The sequence below is a fragment of the Ambystoma mexicanum genome, chromosome 6p (assembly GCF_040938575.1).
Source record: "Ambystoma mexicanum isolate Mex_15411 chromosome 6p, UKY_AmexF1_1, whole genome shotgun sequence".
Lineage (NCBI taxonomy): Eukaryota > Metazoa > Chordata > Amphibia > Caudata > Ambystomatidae > Ambystoma > Ambystoma mexicanum.
The window spans coordinates 1,133,620,264-1,133,640,895 of record NC_090935.1 but is presented as its reverse complement, the minus strand read 5'-3'; the positions used below and the strand labels follow the sequence as shown (position 1 = coordinate 1,133,640,895).

General features: G+C 46.0%; 1 protein-coding gene across 2 annotated transcripts in view; it reads left to right on the top strand.

Annotated features, from left to right (window-relative positions):
* Positions 1-20,632, top strand: part of SMARCA2 (SWI/SNF related BAF chromatin remodeling complex subunit ATPase 2) — a 3,136,185-nt gene that overhangs the window by 2,028,018 nt on the left and 1,087,535 nt on the right. For both annotated transcript variants that reach the window (XM_069625745.1, XM_069625746.1), the window contains exons 27-28: positions 15,985-16,053; positions 17,350-17,403. In XM_069625745.1, the coding sequence (XP_069481846.1) occupies positions 15,985-16,053; positions 17,350-17,403 (123 nt within the window). The remainder of the gene's footprint in view (positions 1-15,984; positions 16,054-17,349; positions 17,404-20,632) is intronic.

Genomic DNA, 20,632 nt, shown 5'->3' with positions numbered 1-20,632 from the left:
CCTGGCGGACACGGTACCTTAAAGTGATGAGAACGCTCCAGCGGGGGCAGTTGTTCCTGGCAGCGGATGCAAGTTGGTGCTTCGTCCGGGGGAAGAGAGGATCTCGTCGTGGAGGAAGACAGGAGTCCGTTGCACTGCCAGGGAAGAAACCAGCCGCAGAGTTTCTCAGGTACAAGGAGCGGTCCAGTGATTCGCGGTTCAGTGGTGAGTGGCTTTCCGGCTGCCGGGTTGCTTGGCACGGGCAGTTCGACCACAAACCGGGCTGGGGTGCGAAGAAAGAAAGGTAAACTGGTTGTGCCCACCATTCAGGGGAAGAAGCCTCTCCAGCCGGGAGATCTTCTCTGTCGTCTGGAAGTGGTGAGTCGGTTCTGCAGGGCTCCACCGGTGGTGTCGTCGTGGTAGGTCGGCTCAGCTTCTCCCTCGTCGGATTCTCAGGTCCTGTGGCGACTTCTCAAGTTCCAGTCCCCAAAGCCATGCTTTTATGCAGAAACCCCCATTCACTCAGACTAGCTGTCACTCAAACATGCTAAGTGGTGAGCCGGCTGGCTCACCACTTGGGCCAATCACACAAGAGTGTGACCTGAGTTACCAAGGTAACTCGGTCCAGGGTGCCTAAACCCCCTCCCACACCCCCTGTGGTACCCAGACAGAGTGGCACCACTTTTGGAGGCTTCTGTGTAGAAGCCCGCCAAAAAGTGGAACAAAGGGCTCGACTTGGGTTGGAGTCACAGAAGAGAACACAAACGCCATTTTAAAATAGAGTCTTGGCAAAAAATACCAACCGGAGAATTAATATTAATTAAATAAACCGGCGGTATGTTCGAGGCTATGAGAATTAAATAATTAAAGTTGGTAGCCTCGAACAATGGGAAAATCCCATAGGAAAATATTCGCGGTCGAATATAAAAAGTAGTTTCCACTGCCACCAGCCAAAACTCGATCAGGGGGGACGGAGACGTGCCCCCTCGACTAACAGACCCCGGGGCAATCGAATTGCCCCGACCAGTACGTCCACAATATGATGGTTTGTACTGGTTTCTGTTAATAATTTGGGACTAGTAAAGCCAATGGTGCCTTTACATGCCCTGGGAGACAGTAGTTAGTCCCAGGGTATGGAGTCTATGGTGGGGTGTCACTATGACACCCCTGTGTTACTGCACGGAGGGTGCTGTGTAACACACATAGGAAAAACACATGAGACCCTATGGAGTAAAGGACCCCATAGCCCATAAAACACATTACCAGTCAAAGGAATATCATAAATCATGTCCAAGAGTGAGAGCAAAAGAGTCTCACTCTTGGCAGGAAAAAAAAAACAAACTCCAGAAATCCAGTAAAGCTGCTGGGGGGACTCACTAGGTTAGGAAATTCAGCCTAAAGAGAGAGTTCTCCCTAACAAACTTCACCACCAGTTCCTACAGGAAGTGTAAGTAGTTCTGCTGCAGGGAATTTCTTAACAGAGTGTGACTTCGATATCCTCTGTGCATTCCCACCAATGCGCACCATCCTGCATGTTCTCAGGAAGCGGAGTAGGTTCCAGATCATGATCATTCTGATCGCCCCGGATTAGGCGTGGAGGACGTGGAATGCGGACCTACTAAAAATGGTCATCTGCTCTCCTTGATGCATCCCAATTAGAGCGGACCTCCTCTCTGTCGGGAGGGCAGGTTCTTCATCCCAAACTAGACACTCTGAAACTTTATCCCTGGTTCTTAAGAGGTTGGGGTATTTTGGATTTGGGACCTGCACGAAGAGGTTGCAGAGCTTCTCCTCTCGCAGACCAGCTACCAAGTCCATCTACAACTGCCATTGGAAACAATGTTGCGTTTGGTTCAGGGAGAGGGATTTGTATGCAGTTGTTTGCCCTACAGATTCGGTCCTTCGGTTTTTGCTTTCACTTGTTAGAAGCGGATTGCAGATTGTAACAGTGAAGGGATACTTGGCATCCATCTCGGTTTTCAAGAGGACTCCCGAGCATGGCTCTTACTTTGGTATCCCTTCTGTTGTGCAGTTCCTCCAGGGCCTAGTGAACCTGTTTCCACTGAAGCAATTCATCATGACACCATGGGATCTGAATCTGCTACTAACATTCCTAATGGCTTCTCCATTCTAGCGGATGCATTCCTGTTCCTTTCGTTTCTGGACTTTAAAAAATGTTTTCTTGGTAGTGATAACATAGGCCAGGAAAGTTAGCGAGTGCCAAGCTCTTTCAGTGTAGTCTCCTTAGCTCTCTTTTTCTACTAAAAAAATTACCCTGGGGGCACAACCCTCTTTCTTACCGAAGGTGGTATCAGAGTGTTTTACCTGACTCAGAAAATTCAGTTACAGGTTATTTTGAACATCTCCTCATCCCTCCACGGAGAGGAGAGGCTGCAACATGTACACCTTAAGAGAGCTATTGGGATTTTACTTCTCCAAATTGAGGGAGCTAGGAAAAGAGAATTATTTATTGACTAAGCAATCTATTCTGATATGGATCATGCTGTACACTTTTGAATGCAACAAGCTAGCTAGAAGGAGGTACCTGTAGGGTTGTGAGCACATTCCACTAGAAGGATGGCGGCTGTGTCAGCTCTTCGGAGAAGTGTCCCAAATCTTTACTTTTTCCAGGCCACTATGTTGGGCTCTGTCCATACCTTTGCCAAACATTACTGCCTGGATACTGTAAATGTCCAGGATGCCCGGTTTGAGTGGGTAGTCCATCAAAGTTAGCTGATCTAGGGATGTGTCATTGCTCTTCTCTGACCTCCGGACTGCCGTCTGAGTACTGCTCTGGAAATCTATCTAGAGATGAGGAATCTGTGGGAGGACGCCATCCATTAGAAGAACAAATTACTTACCTGGGGCAATGTTCTTTCGGGTGGATGACTCCAGGTAAGTAGTGTTATTTTAGTGCACAGCAGACTATGCAATGTGGCATTATATATCCCTGAATGGAATGTTCAGCTTGACATAGTTTAAGTTGTCCCTATGCTTAGTAGCGCTGATCATATTTAAAAGATGTGACTGTGTCGGTGATAAGATCCATTATGATGAAGGCCCTTCATTCCTATCTTCTGTCTCAGATCCTGTACCCAACCGACTAAGGAAAATCAGCCTTGAAAAGAAACAGACACCTAGCCTGCAGTATATGATTCATGCTGTCAATGAGCTAGTTTGCTTGATATATACTCCAACATCCCATCCCAGGCATGACGGACCAGAGCATTTTGCACAGTAAAAACATAATTTATTGAAGTGAAGCCAGAGCGTGGTTGCAGAAATCTGCTCTTCTGTGCCGCTTCATCCGCCAGTCCTTTTCTCAATGTCTGCAGGGCTGGATGCCAACACATAGGAGAGGTTTTGCTTCCTACGGCTCTCTAATTCATTCTTTCTTATCTTCTTCTGTTTGCAAGTCCTGCAAGCAGCTGTTTCTGGCTTTAATGAGGGATGTCTAAAATGCCTGGAACACATTTCCCTTAATAAGGTGAGTGGAGTGCACCTTTCCACAGCATTCCACACTGGTCACCCTGGGCTTCTGTGGTGACTGGCCCCACCTTACGAGAGACAACCCAGAGGATCACCCCCTGCTCGTCCACTGCTGATGGCCTATCGGGACCTATCACCACCTATCACCACAGGTCACTTAGCAGCGGACACTGAGTTTGCTGTCTCCAAATGTTGTTGCATTTCGTGGCCCTGAGCTAGCAAAGGAACCTACACCGGAAATGTGGTCTCTGCATGGATTATGCCTTTTAGCAGCATTTACTCCAAGAATCCGTACCTTACCAGAAGCAATTGAGAGGTTCCTTCCGTTGGGGCTAATACTGATACCTGTGCTGAGGAACTACCAGGACCTACACCAATGCCAAAACAGGTGTTCTAACAGCAGCAACAAGGTTTGTGACAGCATTCCCAAGAATCCTGCCTTACTGGAGGCACCACAGAGTTCATTCAAAGGAAGGATAATATCAGTGCCTGAACTGAGTGTCTGCCAATGCCTAATTCCTGGCTTTGTTCCAATGGGGTCTCATTTAAAGTCTTTGCAGGATTTGACTGTAGAAATTATTTACCTGAGGTTTTCTGCACTGATTATCTTCCGGATATTATCAGAACTTGCCCTGAGGTGTAGTATGGCCATAAGCTGTGAATACAGGGCCTACCACTGGGAATGCTGACACCATTTGATTTGTGCTTATTACTGGGGGTTTACCCCAAAGATCACAGCCTTGGTGCTGCCAAGTACTAATGGCTCTCTGTGACTTCAGCTCATGGCTTATCAAGTTCAGAAGAAGCACCTGGAAAACGATTAACTATGCATGCTAGGGTGGCTCACAAAATGGCTGCCAGCGCTATTGACCGTGCTGGTTAGGGTCGTTCAGAAAAAATGGCAGACTCTGCTAATACAACAGAGAGGCTATGTTGGTGCCTTTTTACCAGATACTGCTACCAGGATGCTTCATGAGGGCTCTCTAGAGCCTGAAATTGTGTCCATTCAGCCCCAAGAGAGGCAACAAGACAAATATTAACCTTTCCCCACTCCATCATTCACAAAATGTCAGTTCTTGATAAAGCATTGGAGCAGTCATTTGGCCAAATGGACACAACACTCAACACGCTTAGGTTCTCCAGCGAGCAGCGATTGTTCCTTGGGCCCATCTATCCCCCTGTTACCTGAAGGTATTTACATTCAAGTATGGCTATCTTGGCCTTCTTGCCCAGCACATCAATGAGGTTTGAGTATACTGAGAGGTGGTAAACCGATTTATTTCCCTGTGTCTGTGCTTTAAAAGCCTCTTACTTCCAGGACTCGGATGAGAGCAGACTCTTTCAGGGAGACTTAGCAACTTGCATATTCCAAATGAATATGATCATGTTGTCGATTATGGTGGGAAAATTAAAGCCCCATGTGCTCTGTGAGACGGCTGACAATTTCACTGAAGTTTCTTGAGACTAAAGCCCAGATTCAGGCTGAGACCAGATTCTGGCACCTAGTTTGGTGGATTCTATCACCAATATGGGGGGGCGGCGGGGTATATGTATTTTTGGGGAAAAGGAGGCTAATGCTACTACAATACATGCCCCATCTTACCCAGTTTCACAGTAGGCAATATCCGTGGCATCTTTGCAACCTTTAACCTCAGCCTTTGGTTCTGTTACCTTCAGCAGGGAATTCCATCTTTTCTTCCAGAGGACCACATGTTCATTAAAGAATAGTTTCCGTTTTGAGTCTGCCTCGCTGGGAGCCTGTTGCAGGATGTGTTTTCCCCATGCAATGTTCTGCCTAGCTATGCCACGAGATTCCATCCTCCTCAGTGTCTGCCACCATGCTGTGGAGTGGATCAAAGTTTAATTGGGCTTCTTCGACATCGGCCTTGTCAGAAGATGGAATAAAGTGCAACATCTTGGGTGCAACGACTACCAAAACTGTTCTCAACCCTTGGTAAGTGCTCTGCTTGCAATATTCAACCAAACCTTTCAGGGAGACCTAAGCTGAACAGACTCTACTTCGCTCCGTTCTAAACAAGACTCACTGTTCAGCATAGGGGCTGACAACTGGTGCCAATTTCTACTAATTGCATTGAAGTTCAAAACTTGCTTGCAGATCAAATACCTGCCTTTCCATGGATGAAATGTATTGCGCTGATTGAGCTTCTCTGACATTTGGCAAAACATCAATCCCCCCCACAACCCTTATTTAGAGAACCCATTGGGTACCCTAGCAGTGGGCCTTGGAGAAGGTCTTTGACTTCCTCCCCATCCTTTATATGCATGAGGGAAACATTCAGACCTACATAGTGTGACAGTTTCCTGCCGGAAACTTCATCCGGTGACCAAAGGGCAGGCAACTCGCGGAGCCATGGTACCTAGTCAAACCAGTTGGAGAAAAATACGTTTCCCATAATGCTCCTCAAGAACCAAAACAAAACCCGGAGCGGATCCTGGTAGCTATATTAGGGATCAGGGAGAGGGGAAACCTGGTAAAATACCCACTTGGGTCACAAGCTAGGGTAGACATCAGGATACCTGTCTCGGGGCCTAACTACCAAACTTGTACAGGCAAACCACCCTCAGATGGACATCTCCCACACTGCCCTTCTCTCCCAACGGGAAAATCTGGAATGGATCAGGAAAATAAAACTATCCCTCTAGGTTTCCCCTAAGGTCTTCCTGTCCTTAAACACCCCAAACTCTCCCTCCTCCCACCAAACTTGCATTCCTTACAGCAGTAAATAACTATATCCTCTATACAAGCAGCCTGTTCAGCTCTCCATGCACAAAGGGTTTCAGAATGGCCACAAGGGCCCTAATAGGTTTAGCCAGGCACCTTCAACCTCATTCTGACGATCAGAAAGAGCTTAGCCAATTCTCACACCCTTTAGGCTCACAGCTGCAGATGATCAGCCGTAGATCCAATCAGGGGCTGGTGGCATGTTACTATAGAAGCCAAACAGCCCAGTCGAGTGTGGTACCTGACGGGAGCATGGGCCTCTTAGTTGGAGAAAGCAGGATAGAGAAGGTGTCTGGAAAAAAAGGACGTTTTGGAGAAGAATGGAGACAAAATACTGCTGCAGAGGACAGCTGGAGAGGTGGCAGCAGGAGAGAGGAGGTGGTGATCGCTACAGAGCTCAAGAAAGTGGTGAGAGTTAAACAGGAGAAAAAGGAGGGAAAGGGGGGGGGTAAAACCAGGAGAGGAAGGCAGTAGTAGGAACAGGGGCTAGGCGGGAGGAAGTAAAACTAGCAGCGGAGTAGCAGGAAGAGACGCAAGCAGAGGGAAGATGGTAGGAATTAAAACCTGGCGTGGAGTTGAAAGGAGTAACATTAAAAGGCTGAAAGAAAGACCCACAGTAGACTGGAAGGTGGCAACAGTAACTAAGGAAGTGTAGGTGATAGGCAACAAGGAATATGTGGTCGAGGAGGTGGTTCGACAAGAGGGGAAGAAGGGCTGTAGGTTCAAGAGGTGGTAGTTAATGAGACTGACGGATAAGCAAAAGAAGAGGGTAGGTGAGAATGAGGCCCACCGTGCATAGTCAGGCGAGGAGAGTGAAGAAGATTGGCCTGGGGTTGACTAGGAATGAAAGAGAAAAATGAAAGCACTATAGAAAATAGATTGGTCACGGATACAATGTCTACAGGTGCAGGATTCTGTTATGCAACTGTTTACATATTCCCACTCTGAATGCATTACTTATGACAAAAATGAATACAGTTTTGAATTGAAAATAATTTAATGGATTGGGACTTTATTAAGGAATTGAAAAGAGAGGCAAAAAGCCAAAGGCCATTTAGATAGCTAGAGATTGGATGTTCCAGGTGGGCAGCTCAGGCCCTAGGCAGGTCTATCAGGTGGGAGGAGGTTTCATCATGGGTCAGAGAGTCCAATAATAGCGTAAAGAGGGGGTGGGGAGAATTAAGTCGTGGAAGCATGGCTATTAGGGATTTCTGCCTCTCGTAGCTGACCCCAAGGCCATTTGGAAAAAAGAACCCTGTGGATTCTGCAGAACATCAAGGACAGACTTAGTCTTGGGGCATGGGTCCCCAGAAAGCCTCCATCTAGGTTCAAAGGAGCAGTGGAAGGACTTGTACATCCTGGAGCCTGTATAATTTAGGAGTGAGGTTACTCCTCTGGGACTTTGGAAAAGTGACGGCTGAGACTCGAAAGTCTGACCACTTAACCTGAGGTTGGGAAACCCATTGCAAGAGACATTTATGGCAGAAGGCCATCACATAGTTTGCTATTTTCTTAGGGAAGAGCCTGTTTATATTTAAGTTGTCCCACCCCTTTACACAGTCCCTAGTACAAACTTTGAGTCCAATCTGTGACAATAGATATCGCCAGGAATTTTTTAAAACACTTAACATCTGGCACCCTCAAAGGCTCTACTTGACCTTCCTTTTGTGCCGTTGGCCCTTTTATTGTGATACTGGGGTTGCACCATGCCCCTGAAGGATGCCTTGCCAAATCTACAATTTTTACTGCCACATCAGGCCAGAAGCTCATGGCAAACCTGGACCCTTATCTCAAAATATGGGTTCTCCACGTATACCATTTCTGAACCTGTGGCTCTTTTGGGCTTCCTGTCCACCGGAATGCAACAGCTTGTAGCCTGCTGCAGTAGCTACTCTTCTCTTTGGCATATCAATCACTGAGTCCTCCTTTCTGATGCCTTCTGCAAGGCTGTAATACATTGCTGCCTACTCTCGGGCTGACCTACCTTTGCTTCATTAATGACCCCAGGCTACGTGAGTTTCAGGGCTCAGCTTTACGTTTCTGGTTATGGATTACATCACAGAATGGTGACGTCAAGTTTTGCTGGGCTGCATCTAGTGCCACTACACCCCTACAGTGAGACTGAAGATGCAACAAGCGCAACAGAAACTGGTGTCATTGTGGTACCAGCACCTATCCTGAGATGGTAAAGGTGCTCAATTCAAAATGTACAGTCTGTCCCTTGACAGAACACAATTCTCTTTTTATCCTTTATGAAGGTCACTGCCAGTGTTGGCTTTGGTGTGTCTATGGAGGGAAACCTACTTGTCATTTTTTCAGGTCACCTTAGGAGTATGATGGACACAACCACTTCCAAATGCCCTTGCCTGTGGTTCTGGGAATTAAATACCTTCATTGTAGTAACATAGGTAACACTTTGAGGCCTTTACAGACGTTTCTGCAGCCATTCTTATCCAAACATGTTTCCCCACTTAAGGATTAACTAAAGTGTCTTCCAAAGAGGGAAATGAGCATTAACATATATCAAGTATTGTCCCATTGTGAACTGCTTAGCATGCATACAAATATACATACCCTATTGATTCCCTGTAATTGAAAAAATGCATACTTTTAACAAGTACTTCTTGAAGATAACATTGGGAAGCTTTCAAAGCATTTTTAACACTTATTTTAGTTTAGAGAAATACAAATTACAATATATTATCACAAATAAAAAAGTAAAAATATTTAAACTTTTTACCCAACAAATGCAACACAGTAAAAAGTGACAATATTCGAAGTTAATGTTAGACAATGAACATATGTTCTGTAAAATGTATTTCCCCAAAAAAGAAAAAGGACACAGTTAACACAATTATTACAAGCAATCGCAAGTGAAACAGTTTTACTTTCTTAGTGAGGACAATGTAATTTTCTATGTCTATGAAATAACTGCCTAGAAAATTGTTCTCTATTTCGTTGGACAATGTACATTTATATTTTAAAATTAGTCTGGAATATTGCTTGATGGGTCAATGTGCACTTTTCAATGTTTTGTTATTTATAATTTGAAGCAACACCATTGTCACAACCAGTATTGAGCAGTGAAACAGAGATATATGTATGCATGTATGTATATGTGCGTGTGCGTGTGTAAATTTCATTTTTTAGATCATTTTATTGTTATTGTCCCAAATTTAAAAGTTGTTGATGGTGTTCGCTTATACTGTGGAACGCACAGTTACCGAATGCTGCATTTGGCAGGAACAGAGCTCTGTTCTACTTAGTGAAAATATACTTACAAGTTGTATAACCATATTATCTTTGCCATTTAGATTGGTAGACAGCTGGTGATTTCTCCATGTATATTCAAGAATTAGATTGAAACACCATCAACACTTGAAGCTATCTTAAGCTTTATGTTTGGACCTAATTATATGCAAAGGTGTATGACTATTCAACCTCCCCATATAACAGTAAAGAAATGGATATGGATTTCTACAAAGCAATAACCGATTAGTATATGTGTAACTAGCAAATTAAATATCAGATTGTCAAATTGTACATAATAATAGCCTGGAAAAGGCCCTCTGGACAAATCGTGTCAGCATTGGCCCCGATAGGAATTACGTCTGTTAGTGGCATTCTTCTGGCAAGAAATTATTTGACAGGCCTGGTATGTTTTATTCAAATACTCCTTCTTAAATGTTATAATTTTCTTAACCATTAATTATTACATGCGGTTATCGAGAACTTGATCCCAGGTCATTTGTTGCAGCAACTTTATCTAAACTGAGATCTTGCAGAAATCTGAATTCGAATGGATTTCTTCCTCCCACAGATTCCTCAACTATAATAATCGTACCCACGGCATAGCTGTTCTTCTGAAGCTTTCCTGCGGCCAGGGGCCACAGGGCAACTTAGTGTCTGCTCCGTCCGACGCTTCTATGCGCCCCTCACCGGATATGACATAGAAGCGCAGCATCCTGTGACCGTTGCTTTTTTCCACACACACTGTTCGCTTCAGGAACACGCCATCTGAATTCTCAAATTAATTGTCGTATGCCCAACCCTGCGAAGACCTTGGGGTTCAAACCGTGCGTGGGCTGCTGAGAATTGTGGGTCATGTTAGCTCATGCATCTGAAGGACTACCGGAAACAGGGCATAATAATTTTACCTTCATCCACAAGATGGAGGGTGGTGTTGCTTAGTCTTTTGGTCGAGTTTGCACGGCGTGGACCACTGGTCTGAGGAACGGTCCCCTTTGTGTAACGAAAAGAAGATGCACTGTAAGAGATCCCACACTCCAAGTGTATCCTTGCACCATCATTGTTCCCAGAAAAAAGAGCTACTGATCCGGAGGTTCTCCAGAGCCAGATAAAGTAGCTTTTCCTGCTAATCCTCCACCCCGGAGGAATGGGACCAATTTTGCCAGAAGATGCTTGACATCATCACGAAAGTGGCTATGGCCTTGGCACCTTCAGCTCCAGCACCGTTGACCCTGGTATCGACCAGACCCACTGCATCTTCTTAACTGGCAGGGTGCTCGCTGTGGACCACTCTCGTCTGCTTCCAGGCTCAGGCTAGGCCAAGAAGAGGGAAGAGCTTCCCCTCCGCCTGACTCTGCCTTTGGGCATCAAGATGTCGGCACCTCTCAGCACTGCGGTCACCAAAGAGCATCAGGAGTATGCTCCTCTTCCATTCAGACCCTATATGTCAAAGATGTGACATCTACAACGAGGAGGGGGACCAGGTACCTTTTGGGTTTGAACCCTTAGTCTCCAGGGAAGAGAGGGACTTCCTGGAGGAATTCTATTAGGAGGGTGTGTACATCCAGGGGCTGGCCTTGGACCTTGAAGAGGTCAGTGGCCTAGACACCTCCCCAGAGCTGGATATGCTTCTAACCCCTACCCACGGGAAGCCTCGGGCCTCTTTTCAGAGTTTGATCGCAAAGTTGGATGATACCCTGGAGCTCTCAGCCCTGCCCAGACCAAAATTTCACTTCGAATTAATGGACATCCTGGATGAGGGGGAAACACACTACTGCCCGTCAGTTTGACAGTAGAAGCCCCTATACTCGAAGTATAGGAGAAGTCTACTTCGGCTGTTGACAGCGGGCTGGCCAGCAAACATCGCCCTGCTCCCGCTGACCTGGTTTTTCTGTCCACCCATGACTCCCCAGAGAGCTTGGGGTGCAAACTGTGACTGCCAATTTAAAGTCTTCCACATTCCCCTCTCATCCAGCCGACAGGGAAAGTATGAGAATGTACGCTTGGGGGAAGAAGGTGTTTGCGTCGGGCAGCCTCGCCCTTCGCACTTTTAATGCTTCTTGCACCTTGGCGAAATTCTCTTTTGGCCTATGGTCCGCTGTGGCAAATACAGCTGAGCCTATCCCTGAGTGGGTTATTGGGGATGGCTTCCTGTCTATGGTGACAGATAGCAGGGAAGCTTCTCACCAGATTATAGAATCTGGTCTGGACACGGCTGACTACGTGGAGAGGTCCATGGCCTGAAGGGCGGTGCTCAGGGGCCACTTGTGGATTAGAACATCTGGCTTTGCGATTGTAGTCCAGGCTAAACTTGTGTATATGCCCTTTGATGGCCAAAACTGTTTTGGGGTGAAGGCTGAAGACGCCGTCCAGAAATTTCATGCATCAGAGGCCAAGGCAGTCATTCGGCCTAGCCGTGCAGCAGCCATCAGCATCTTCAGCAAGAGGCCGAGGTTTTCGTCCCTTAGTCTCATACGCCCCCGCGGGGTTGAGGCCAGGCTGCCCCAGGAAGAGTGCAGGTCGGGCGCTTTCTGAGAGATAGCTGCCCCAGAGGATGACCAGCTGCAGCCACCATCCCCTCATTGCCTTAAGGCGCCAAAACTGTGACGTTTTCTGCTATGGTTTCCCTGTGGAGGGGTTGGGACTTTCCCTGTTGAGCATGGAAAGGGACCAAACCACGTCCGATGCTTGGCCCTTACAGGTCATTCAACAGTGTTACTGTATCTCTTTCGTGCAATGTCCTCCGGCCCTTACACCAACACCTTGCCTCAGGATCCTATCCTCTTGGAGGTCCGTTGGCTTCTCTCGAAGTGTGTGATAGAACTGAAACTTGCGCCCCATTCTGGATCTGAGGCTGTTGAATTTGTTCCCGCTCAAGGACAACATCAAGATGATTATACTAACTCAGATCCTGCAAGAACTCGATCTGCAGGACTGGTTGGTATCACCGGACCTTCAGGATGCCTACTTCCACGTGCCAATTCATTGCAAACACAGGAAGTACCCAAGGTTCGTGCTGGACCAACATCACTACCAGCTCAGAGTCCTGCTGTTCGGTCTTTCTTCAGCTGCCAGGAGTTTCACCAAGCTGCTAGCAGTGTTGGCAGCTCACCTCAAGAGGGAGCGCATGTCTGTCTTTCCCTAAATGGACCACTGGTTTGTCCATGCCCACTCCCCAGATCTAGTATTGGAACATATTCTCTGCACCTGCACTCTATTGCACAGGTTGGGCTTTTCCCTGAACTTCAAATATTCTTTGGTTTTGCCGTCCCAGTCTCTTCAATTTATCGGAGCAGTCTTGGACACCCATCTGGGGAATGACCAAGTACCAAACATCTTTCGGATGGTCTGTGTCATCGAATCCCAGGAACAAGTCCAGGACTTGGCCTTTCTGCACCTCTGGGCTTCATGGCCTCCTTCATCCTAGTGTTATCGTAGGCGAGTCTGCAAAGGAGATTACCTCAGTGGCTTCTCCATTGTCAATGGTTGCAATTTCCGGGTCACATGTCAGATCTCTTACGGGTCTCGGACTCGGCGGATCAGGATCTTGCATAGTGGGCCATGAGAGGCGCGTTGTTTCGTCAACTGTTGGATCTGACAGTGAGTGAACTGTGGTCTCCCACAGAGTCTTGGGAACATATCAATTTGCTGGAGCTCAGGGCAATCAGGCTGGCCCTGGTCGCCTTCATCCCTTCTCTGAACCGCATGACTGCTAATCCTGAAGGACAACACAGTGGCCATGCACTACCTCAACAAATTAGGTGTTGTGGGTTCCTTGCCTCTGTGCAGTGAAGCAATGTAAATGTGGTTCTGTGCTCTGGAGAAGGGTGTCTCTTATGGCAGCTCACCTAGCCAGAAGAGAGCATTCCACAGCAGATGCCTTAAGCAGACAGACTTCGGTCTCCCATGAGTGGGAACTCTCCTAGGAAGTTCTGGAGGAGAACCTCTGCTTTTTAGGAACTTCTCAAGTGGACCTCTTTGCTTCCACTGTGAACAGGGAGTGTGAGTTGTTCTGCTCCAGGGAATTTCCTCGTTGGGGAGCTCTGGGGGACGCACTGACGGTTGAGTGAACTTTTAACCACCTTTTATACGTATCCGCAGATCCCGGTCATTCTGCTGGTTCTAAGGAGATTGCGCCTGTTTGGAACCACATTGATCCTGATCGCTCTGGACTAGGCCCGAAGGAAGTGGTATCCGGAGTTGCTGAACATATCCATCTTCTCTCCCTGACTTCTTCCAAGTCGACTTGCTTTTCCAATCCTAGGGGCGGGATCTCCACCCAAACCTCGGCAACCTGAAGGAGTGGGACTTGCCAGATGACATAATTGATGTGCTCTTTGCAGCTTGGAGACCCGCCACAAAGTGTATTAATGCCTGCAGATAGTGTCAGTTTTCGGCTTGGTGCTGGGAGAGAGGGGATATGGACCCTTTATTCTGTCCGGTATCGCCCGTTTCGGAATTTGTTGCTGTCCCTGGCCCAAGCAGGCCTGCAGATTGGCACTGTTAAGGGTTACCTCACTGCTATTTTGGTTTTCAAGAGGTCCCTAGAACAGAGCTTGTTCTTCACAATCCCCACTGTCGTGCACTTCTTGCAGGTTTGTGTAATCAGTTTCCTCCATACCTTTATTATGGTTTTCCTGGTTGCCATCACTTTTGCGAGAAGGGTGAGTGAGATGCAGGCGTTGTCTGGCAAATCTCCCTACTTGATTTTCTCCAAAGAGGTGCTGACTTTGAGAGGGAGGCCCTAGTTTCTTTCAAAAGTGGTGTTGGATTTTCATCTCTTTCAAGAGATCCATCTTCTGGTGTTTTTTCCTCTGCCTCATCCTAAGGCACAAGAGCGATTCCATCGGCTGGAGCCAGTGCGGGCCCTCAGGTACTATGCTTCTCGGATGAGAAAAGCTAGGAAAGATGACCATCTTTCCATTGGTTATGCTGGTGCTTGCTCTGGCAGGTCTGGGACTAAACTGACCCTTTCAAGGTGGATAATTCTCTGCATGTCGGAAGGCTATGATCTGGGAAGGATGTGCCTGAGGGTCTCGGAGCCCGTTCTACCATAGGCGTGGCTGCCACCTCTGCCCTGCAGAGGGCAGTGTCTGTCCTGGACATCTGCCAGGCAACAACGTGGGCGTCTCTCTACACGTTTGCTTAGTATTACTGCCTTGATTCCCTTTCTGGCAGGATGCCAGCTTTGATAGGGTGGTCCTCTAGAGTTTTGCAGTGTCCCTGCTCTCCTCCCACCTTCAGATGTTTTATACTGCTTTGAGAGTCCATCATAGATGAGGAATCCATGGAAGGAAGGAATCCATTAGAAAAACAAAATACTTACCTCTCTGTAATGTTCTTTGTGATGGATGTTCCTCCCACATATTCCCCATTGCCCTCCCTTCCTGCCTCTCTCAACGTATTGCTAGTACACAATCGTTGTCCACGGTCCCTCAGCGTTAGATTGCTAAGGAAAAAGGGTGGAAGTGAGGTCACGGTCCTGGCCCTTCTTTATATACTGGCCCCGACATCATGTCCGGTGCATAGAGTTGTCGAACGGAGCCGACACAGAGCCACAACGAGCCCCCATGGCAGTGGAAAAGCTTCCAAAGAATAGCTGCACTGTGGCTAGGATTATCATAGATGAGGAATCCGTAGGAGGAACATCCAACAGAAAGAAAATTCCTGAGAGGTAAGTAATTTGTTCGCCAGGGTTCACACGCAACAACCAATTGCTTTGCCCCTAAAGATTAGGTCTAGGCACAGGAAACTATAGGAGGAAACTATAGGTTCTGCCACCATGTCTTGTTTACGGGGACTCAGTTAGCAACTTCCTAGGTAGAATAAAATAACTCTTTTTCAAATTCAGTTCCTCTGAGTGAGAACACAATGCAGCATTGAAAAATCATTAGTCAAAATGGAAAAGTCACGTAAGATTTTGGATGGTTCTGAATGATTTTTTCTTTGCCCAAGGGATGCTAAAGCTGTTTTAAAATTAAAACATACATGATGAACATTTTCTTTTGAAGCGAATTACCTAATTGTATTAATATAGCATTATACTCCATATTCTGATATCGAATGTGTTTGTCCAAATGAACAAAAAACCCATTTAGATTTGGGCACAGATATTTTTGGTTGGCCTTCATTATAATCTAAGAGATGTGCATGATGGGTTGTTTACATTGTTTGGGGTTGTGTACATTAGTAGTAACATTTTGTAACACTTATTTTGGCTTTCCTAACTAGTGGTGGGAATGTTTTCCAGATCCAGTGGTTGTGTGGGGCCGATGTTTAGTTTAGCACATTAAAGTTTTTAAGCACTACAGACCTATGGAAGTAAAATAGAACAGCAATGGGGTATTACAATATTATTGCAACTGTTAAAGGCTCTTTTAGAGGTATCTTCAGGTTTGGAAGCATTTTTTAGGAATGGAACCTCGCTACCAGTGTCGTGCCTTTTCCTCACAATTGGTAGAGTATATCATTGTGAGGAGAGGCATTTCTCTATAAATGAAGACTTTTTTTATTCCCTCTTTTAGACATTGACAAGAAGTAATAACACTAGTGCTTGCAAGCATAATGATCAGCTTACAACTTCTGATTACATGGTGAGCAAATATCTCATTCACCCACAGCCTCATAACCCATATTTCATCCACATAAAATGCTCCACCGCATATTGATTTTACGTCCGAAAGCAACTTTTAATACTGTCAACATGATTAGTCAGGTTTAAATTATGATGGGTATTTGACTTTCAAAATCCCAAATGCTTATTTAACTGAAAATAAAATTGTAAGCATATATAAATAAATGAAGGACTACATGAACATAGCTATTTGATGAAGCAGAGGCTGGCTGTACGCTTTCTTTTTTTTTCGTTTTTGTTTTACTTTACAAAGTAGCAATAGAGTTGTATTTCTTATTACGACATAGTCACAAATGCATAATGACAGATTCTTTAAATCAAATGTTTCTGTATCATAAGCAAAGCTGTACCTGGTCCGCTTATCTTTATAGGCTCCCTAAATATGTTTTGATCAGACCTTCAAATTGTTTATAGACTGAGACCAACTAATTTTCGCTCTATTTAACAAACATCTTGGTGTCACTCTTAACTGGAAACCAACAGCAGCAAATTTCAGGCACTTGAGAAATCATGCTCCGAATTCTCTCTCACATTTTCACAGAACGTAGCCTTCCCAACTTGAGTGTGCTGTGTTTTTTTGTAGAATACTTGGAGACAGATTGGAGATCAAAATAATTTCTTTCTTCAATATCTGCTGTGCCCACATATACTCTCAACTAGTCAATTATAATATATTTCTATAATTTATTAATCCTTTATTACACGCTTAATAACAGAGACCAGTCACTAAGTGCGGGAATGGGATTCAAACCTGTATTTCTCAGCATTGTCTTGTTGCCAAGACAAACGCGTGGCCCCTGAGCTGTCCTCCCGGCCCTGATTTTGATTTTAAATTGTACATGCCCCAAGCACTGTTAAATAGTAAGCTTATACATATGATAAAATGTTTGAAAATTGTTGTCTTTTTGGGAATGGGTCATCAGTCAAGATCCTTGGCTTGTAAGTTATGGTTCATAAAGAGTTTTTTGTGTTTTTAATGTGTTAACCTCCCAGGGAGGCTGCAGGAAGATATTGTTTAAATTGCAAGCTAAATGTGATTGAATTGTACTGTACCTGTTTGTTAGATGAAATGTTACACTAAAATCTTTTCTTAAAAGAAAACTGTGCTCTTAGTATACATTCATTTTATTTATTCATGCTTACCTTGTTTCCAATGTCCGATAAAGGACTGTGGTAAGCCTTTTTCACTACATTATGTTAAGTTGGTATCAAAGATTTGCTTGCATCTAATTTAGTGTTGTACTGATTGACCTAGAGCCAAAAGAAAGATGACCTTTCAGGAGATAATTCACAAGAAGGTGCAAGCCAGGTTGGTTTTTCAATGGTCCGTTACAGTGGTCATCTATCTTGCATGTAGTGCTTGTCTACCATTACATTTGTCTTGGTTGTTTTTAATTTATATATATTGTTTTCATCTACTTTTATTTCTAGACTGTCAGTACACTTAAATCTATTGATAGTCTGTCACTTTGCAATGAATGCCCATGGGAAATCCTCCAGGGGGTTATTTATTTATTTTTTAAATTGTCTTCCATTTAAAATATTTGCAGAAGTGTTGTTAGTTGTCTTCTGGTGACTTTTTCAATGTTGTGTTTGTGGATGATGTTTCTATCTCAACAGGTTGTTTTGTATCAGCCGGTTACTTGATGTGGACAAACAATGTTCCAGCTCTGTATGCGATGGGAGCCTGGGCATGTCTCAGTGGGGTCACTGTCAGTTACAATCTGTGTAGCCCTTTTTTTTGGGTTACTCAAGGAGATGGTCCTGGGTCCTCAACAGTTAGGGAATTGAGCAAGTGCCTCTGAGAGGGATTGATTATGCTAAGCCTATCACTTTGTTGGAAAAAAGGAATCTAGGAAATCTGATGGTTTGATTGCTGGATGAGATGACAATGAAGCAAATATGAGCAGTGATGAGGGAACCCAATAATGGGACTTGAACCTGCACTTTAAACTTCAGATAGTGCAGACCCGCTATCACGTTGGCACTCATCTGTGGTTTGTATATATAGCAATAATCTTCCGACTCCAGAAGCAGATGCTACCCTTTTGTTTTAGTAGTGTAATGTTTAAACATGTCAAATTTTAGTTTGCATGAAATAAAAACATTTCAACAGATTGCATTCTCCAACAGATTACTCATCTTGATAGATGTCCATCCAGCGTCAGTTGGTGAGAAATCATTTCGCCAGGGGGCATAGTGAGGCTAGACCTAGTCTATCGACTCTATCGTGATAAGCTGCCCCACTCTTCGACTCCGGACGTGACGTTGATCACTGTACTAAAGGAATCCACTACGCCCCCTTACCTTAGTTGCTTTTTTCTGCACGTTCAGCACGCTATTCGGAACACAGCTCGATTCTTTTGAGTTTGATCGAAATTCTTGTTGCTACGCCAGAATGTTGGGGCCTAAACCATCCGGGTTCAAGTGCTGCAGGGACTACAACTCCAAAATGTCCCTTATGGACTCGCACACTATCTACATGTGGTGTCTGTGTGGCACGATACGGAGAAATGTGGTTCTTGTCTTGCCATTAACCTGAAGGCGGTGAAGGAACGACCAGCAAAACGGGCTCTCTGGTAGAGCACTGCCGAAATCTCCGGCAAAGTCGGTATCAAAGTCCTCGGAGAATGATACTGAGAGACCTACTCACGAGAAACGCTGGGAAGGAAGGCGTCATAAAAAGTCCAAAAACTGGTTGCAGCTGCATAGGGAGTCCCACCCCTCTTCTTTGTCATTCTTGCACAAAAAGAAGCGCTGACACGTATGTGATTCCGACTCGTCAGATGAAAAGGGTAAGTTCTACCTTGTGAAGGGTATGTCGAGGGAAGAGTGGGGAAGAGTTTAAAAAAGAAATGATGCAGCTCTTTGAGAAGGCCGCAGCTTGGACGGCCTCCACTTCAATGCCGCAGGCGGACTCGGCCCGACCATGCCAGTTTGCTAAGGCAGCCAGGGGAGGTCAAATGCCCTTGTGTTCGACCTCAAGCAAAAAACCACTCCAGCGCTGATTCCATTGGCGCTCACTTCGGGTCGCAAAGTCCCTCAACTGACGGATATTCAGCGGAATCAAAGTTATGTACCGGAATTGCGAACATAGTTCTTTGACTCAATGCGTTTGATCTTCGATGAAGAAGGTGACCCAGTCCCTTTCTGGATGGAGCCCTAGTGGGCTCCACCATAGAGCCGTTGCCCAACTTTATGGCGGACCCAAGTGGGTTTACTTGAGCTAGCGGAGGACCTTCACTGCGTGAGTGGACTAGACACATGCCCGGATGTCGAGCTTCAACAGGCAGCCCTTTACACACATCCTATTGCTCAGCACAGCAAGCTTGGCACTCAGGCTTGGCGCTCCGTTGAAGCCATTGATGCAGTATTCTTGACCAAGGACCGCATGCTGAACAAGTTTTACCGTTCAACGCCGCCATTCTGGACCCCGTCATGCCTCTGTGGCAACACACATGCTCGATGTCGATGGGGAGTTTACAAAAAAGTATAAGCCAGTTTGAGGTGACCTTCCGTTCCTGATGGCGTACCCGACCCCCGAAGGCCTTGTGGTGCAGGTCACGACGGTTACCACGATGCTCTCGACTTGGATGTCGGACCTCTCCACAGGTAGGGAGTTGAAGAAGGTTGACGCTTTGGCGAAGAAAGTGTTCATACGGGGTGCATGGCGCTTAAAGCCATCAACGCCTCTTGTGCTTTTGTAAAATATTTGCACATTTTGTGGAACACCATCACAGAGGTAGCTGACCATTTCCAAGTGGGGCAGGTTAGGGGTGGCTTCATGGATATTTTCCATGATGGGAAGGAGATTGTTTGCCAGGTGTTCCAGGCTGGGTTGGATGCCGCGGCTGCATGGGTCATATCATGGGCACGTCGACAGTGCTGTGCAAATCAGCCTACCTTAGGAGATCAGGGTCTTCAAGAACATCAAGCAAAGTTCCTTGACCTGACCGTCAACGGGAAGCATCTGACTGGCATTAAAGACGCTGAGTCTCTCGAAAAATGTAAATATTCCAAGTTGACGAAAAGTCATTGGGGTTTGCAGTGCAACAACAACCTGCAAAGCAGAATTTTGCTTTTGGATTGAGGGGATGAGGCTGCAGGCGGTACTCCGCCTCCCCTAGAAGGGGCACATCTCCCCCAGGCCAAGAAGGGTCGGCATAGCTTCTCACGGCTGGGAAGAGGCAGAAGAGCATCAAAACAGATGACTCCTGCTGTGGCGTGGATAACGCCCATGTCTTGGAAACCTCTTTGAGGTGTCCCCCCATGCGTCTCCGGTTAGGGGGACAGTCTCTGGGTTCTTAGGCAGATGGAAAGGGAACCCTTTCGACACCTGGGTCCCACAATTGGTTGAGTTAGGCTACTGCCTGCCATTCTTAAAGCGACCCCTGGACAGACCCCCATCGCCCTCCTGTGAGCCGGAACAGGAACTCCAGGAGGAACGGCGAGCCCTTCTGTGTAAGGGTGCAGCGGAGGATGTGCCACCAATGGGGAAGGGCAGGGGCTGGTACTCTTGATGCTTCCTGTTTCCCAAG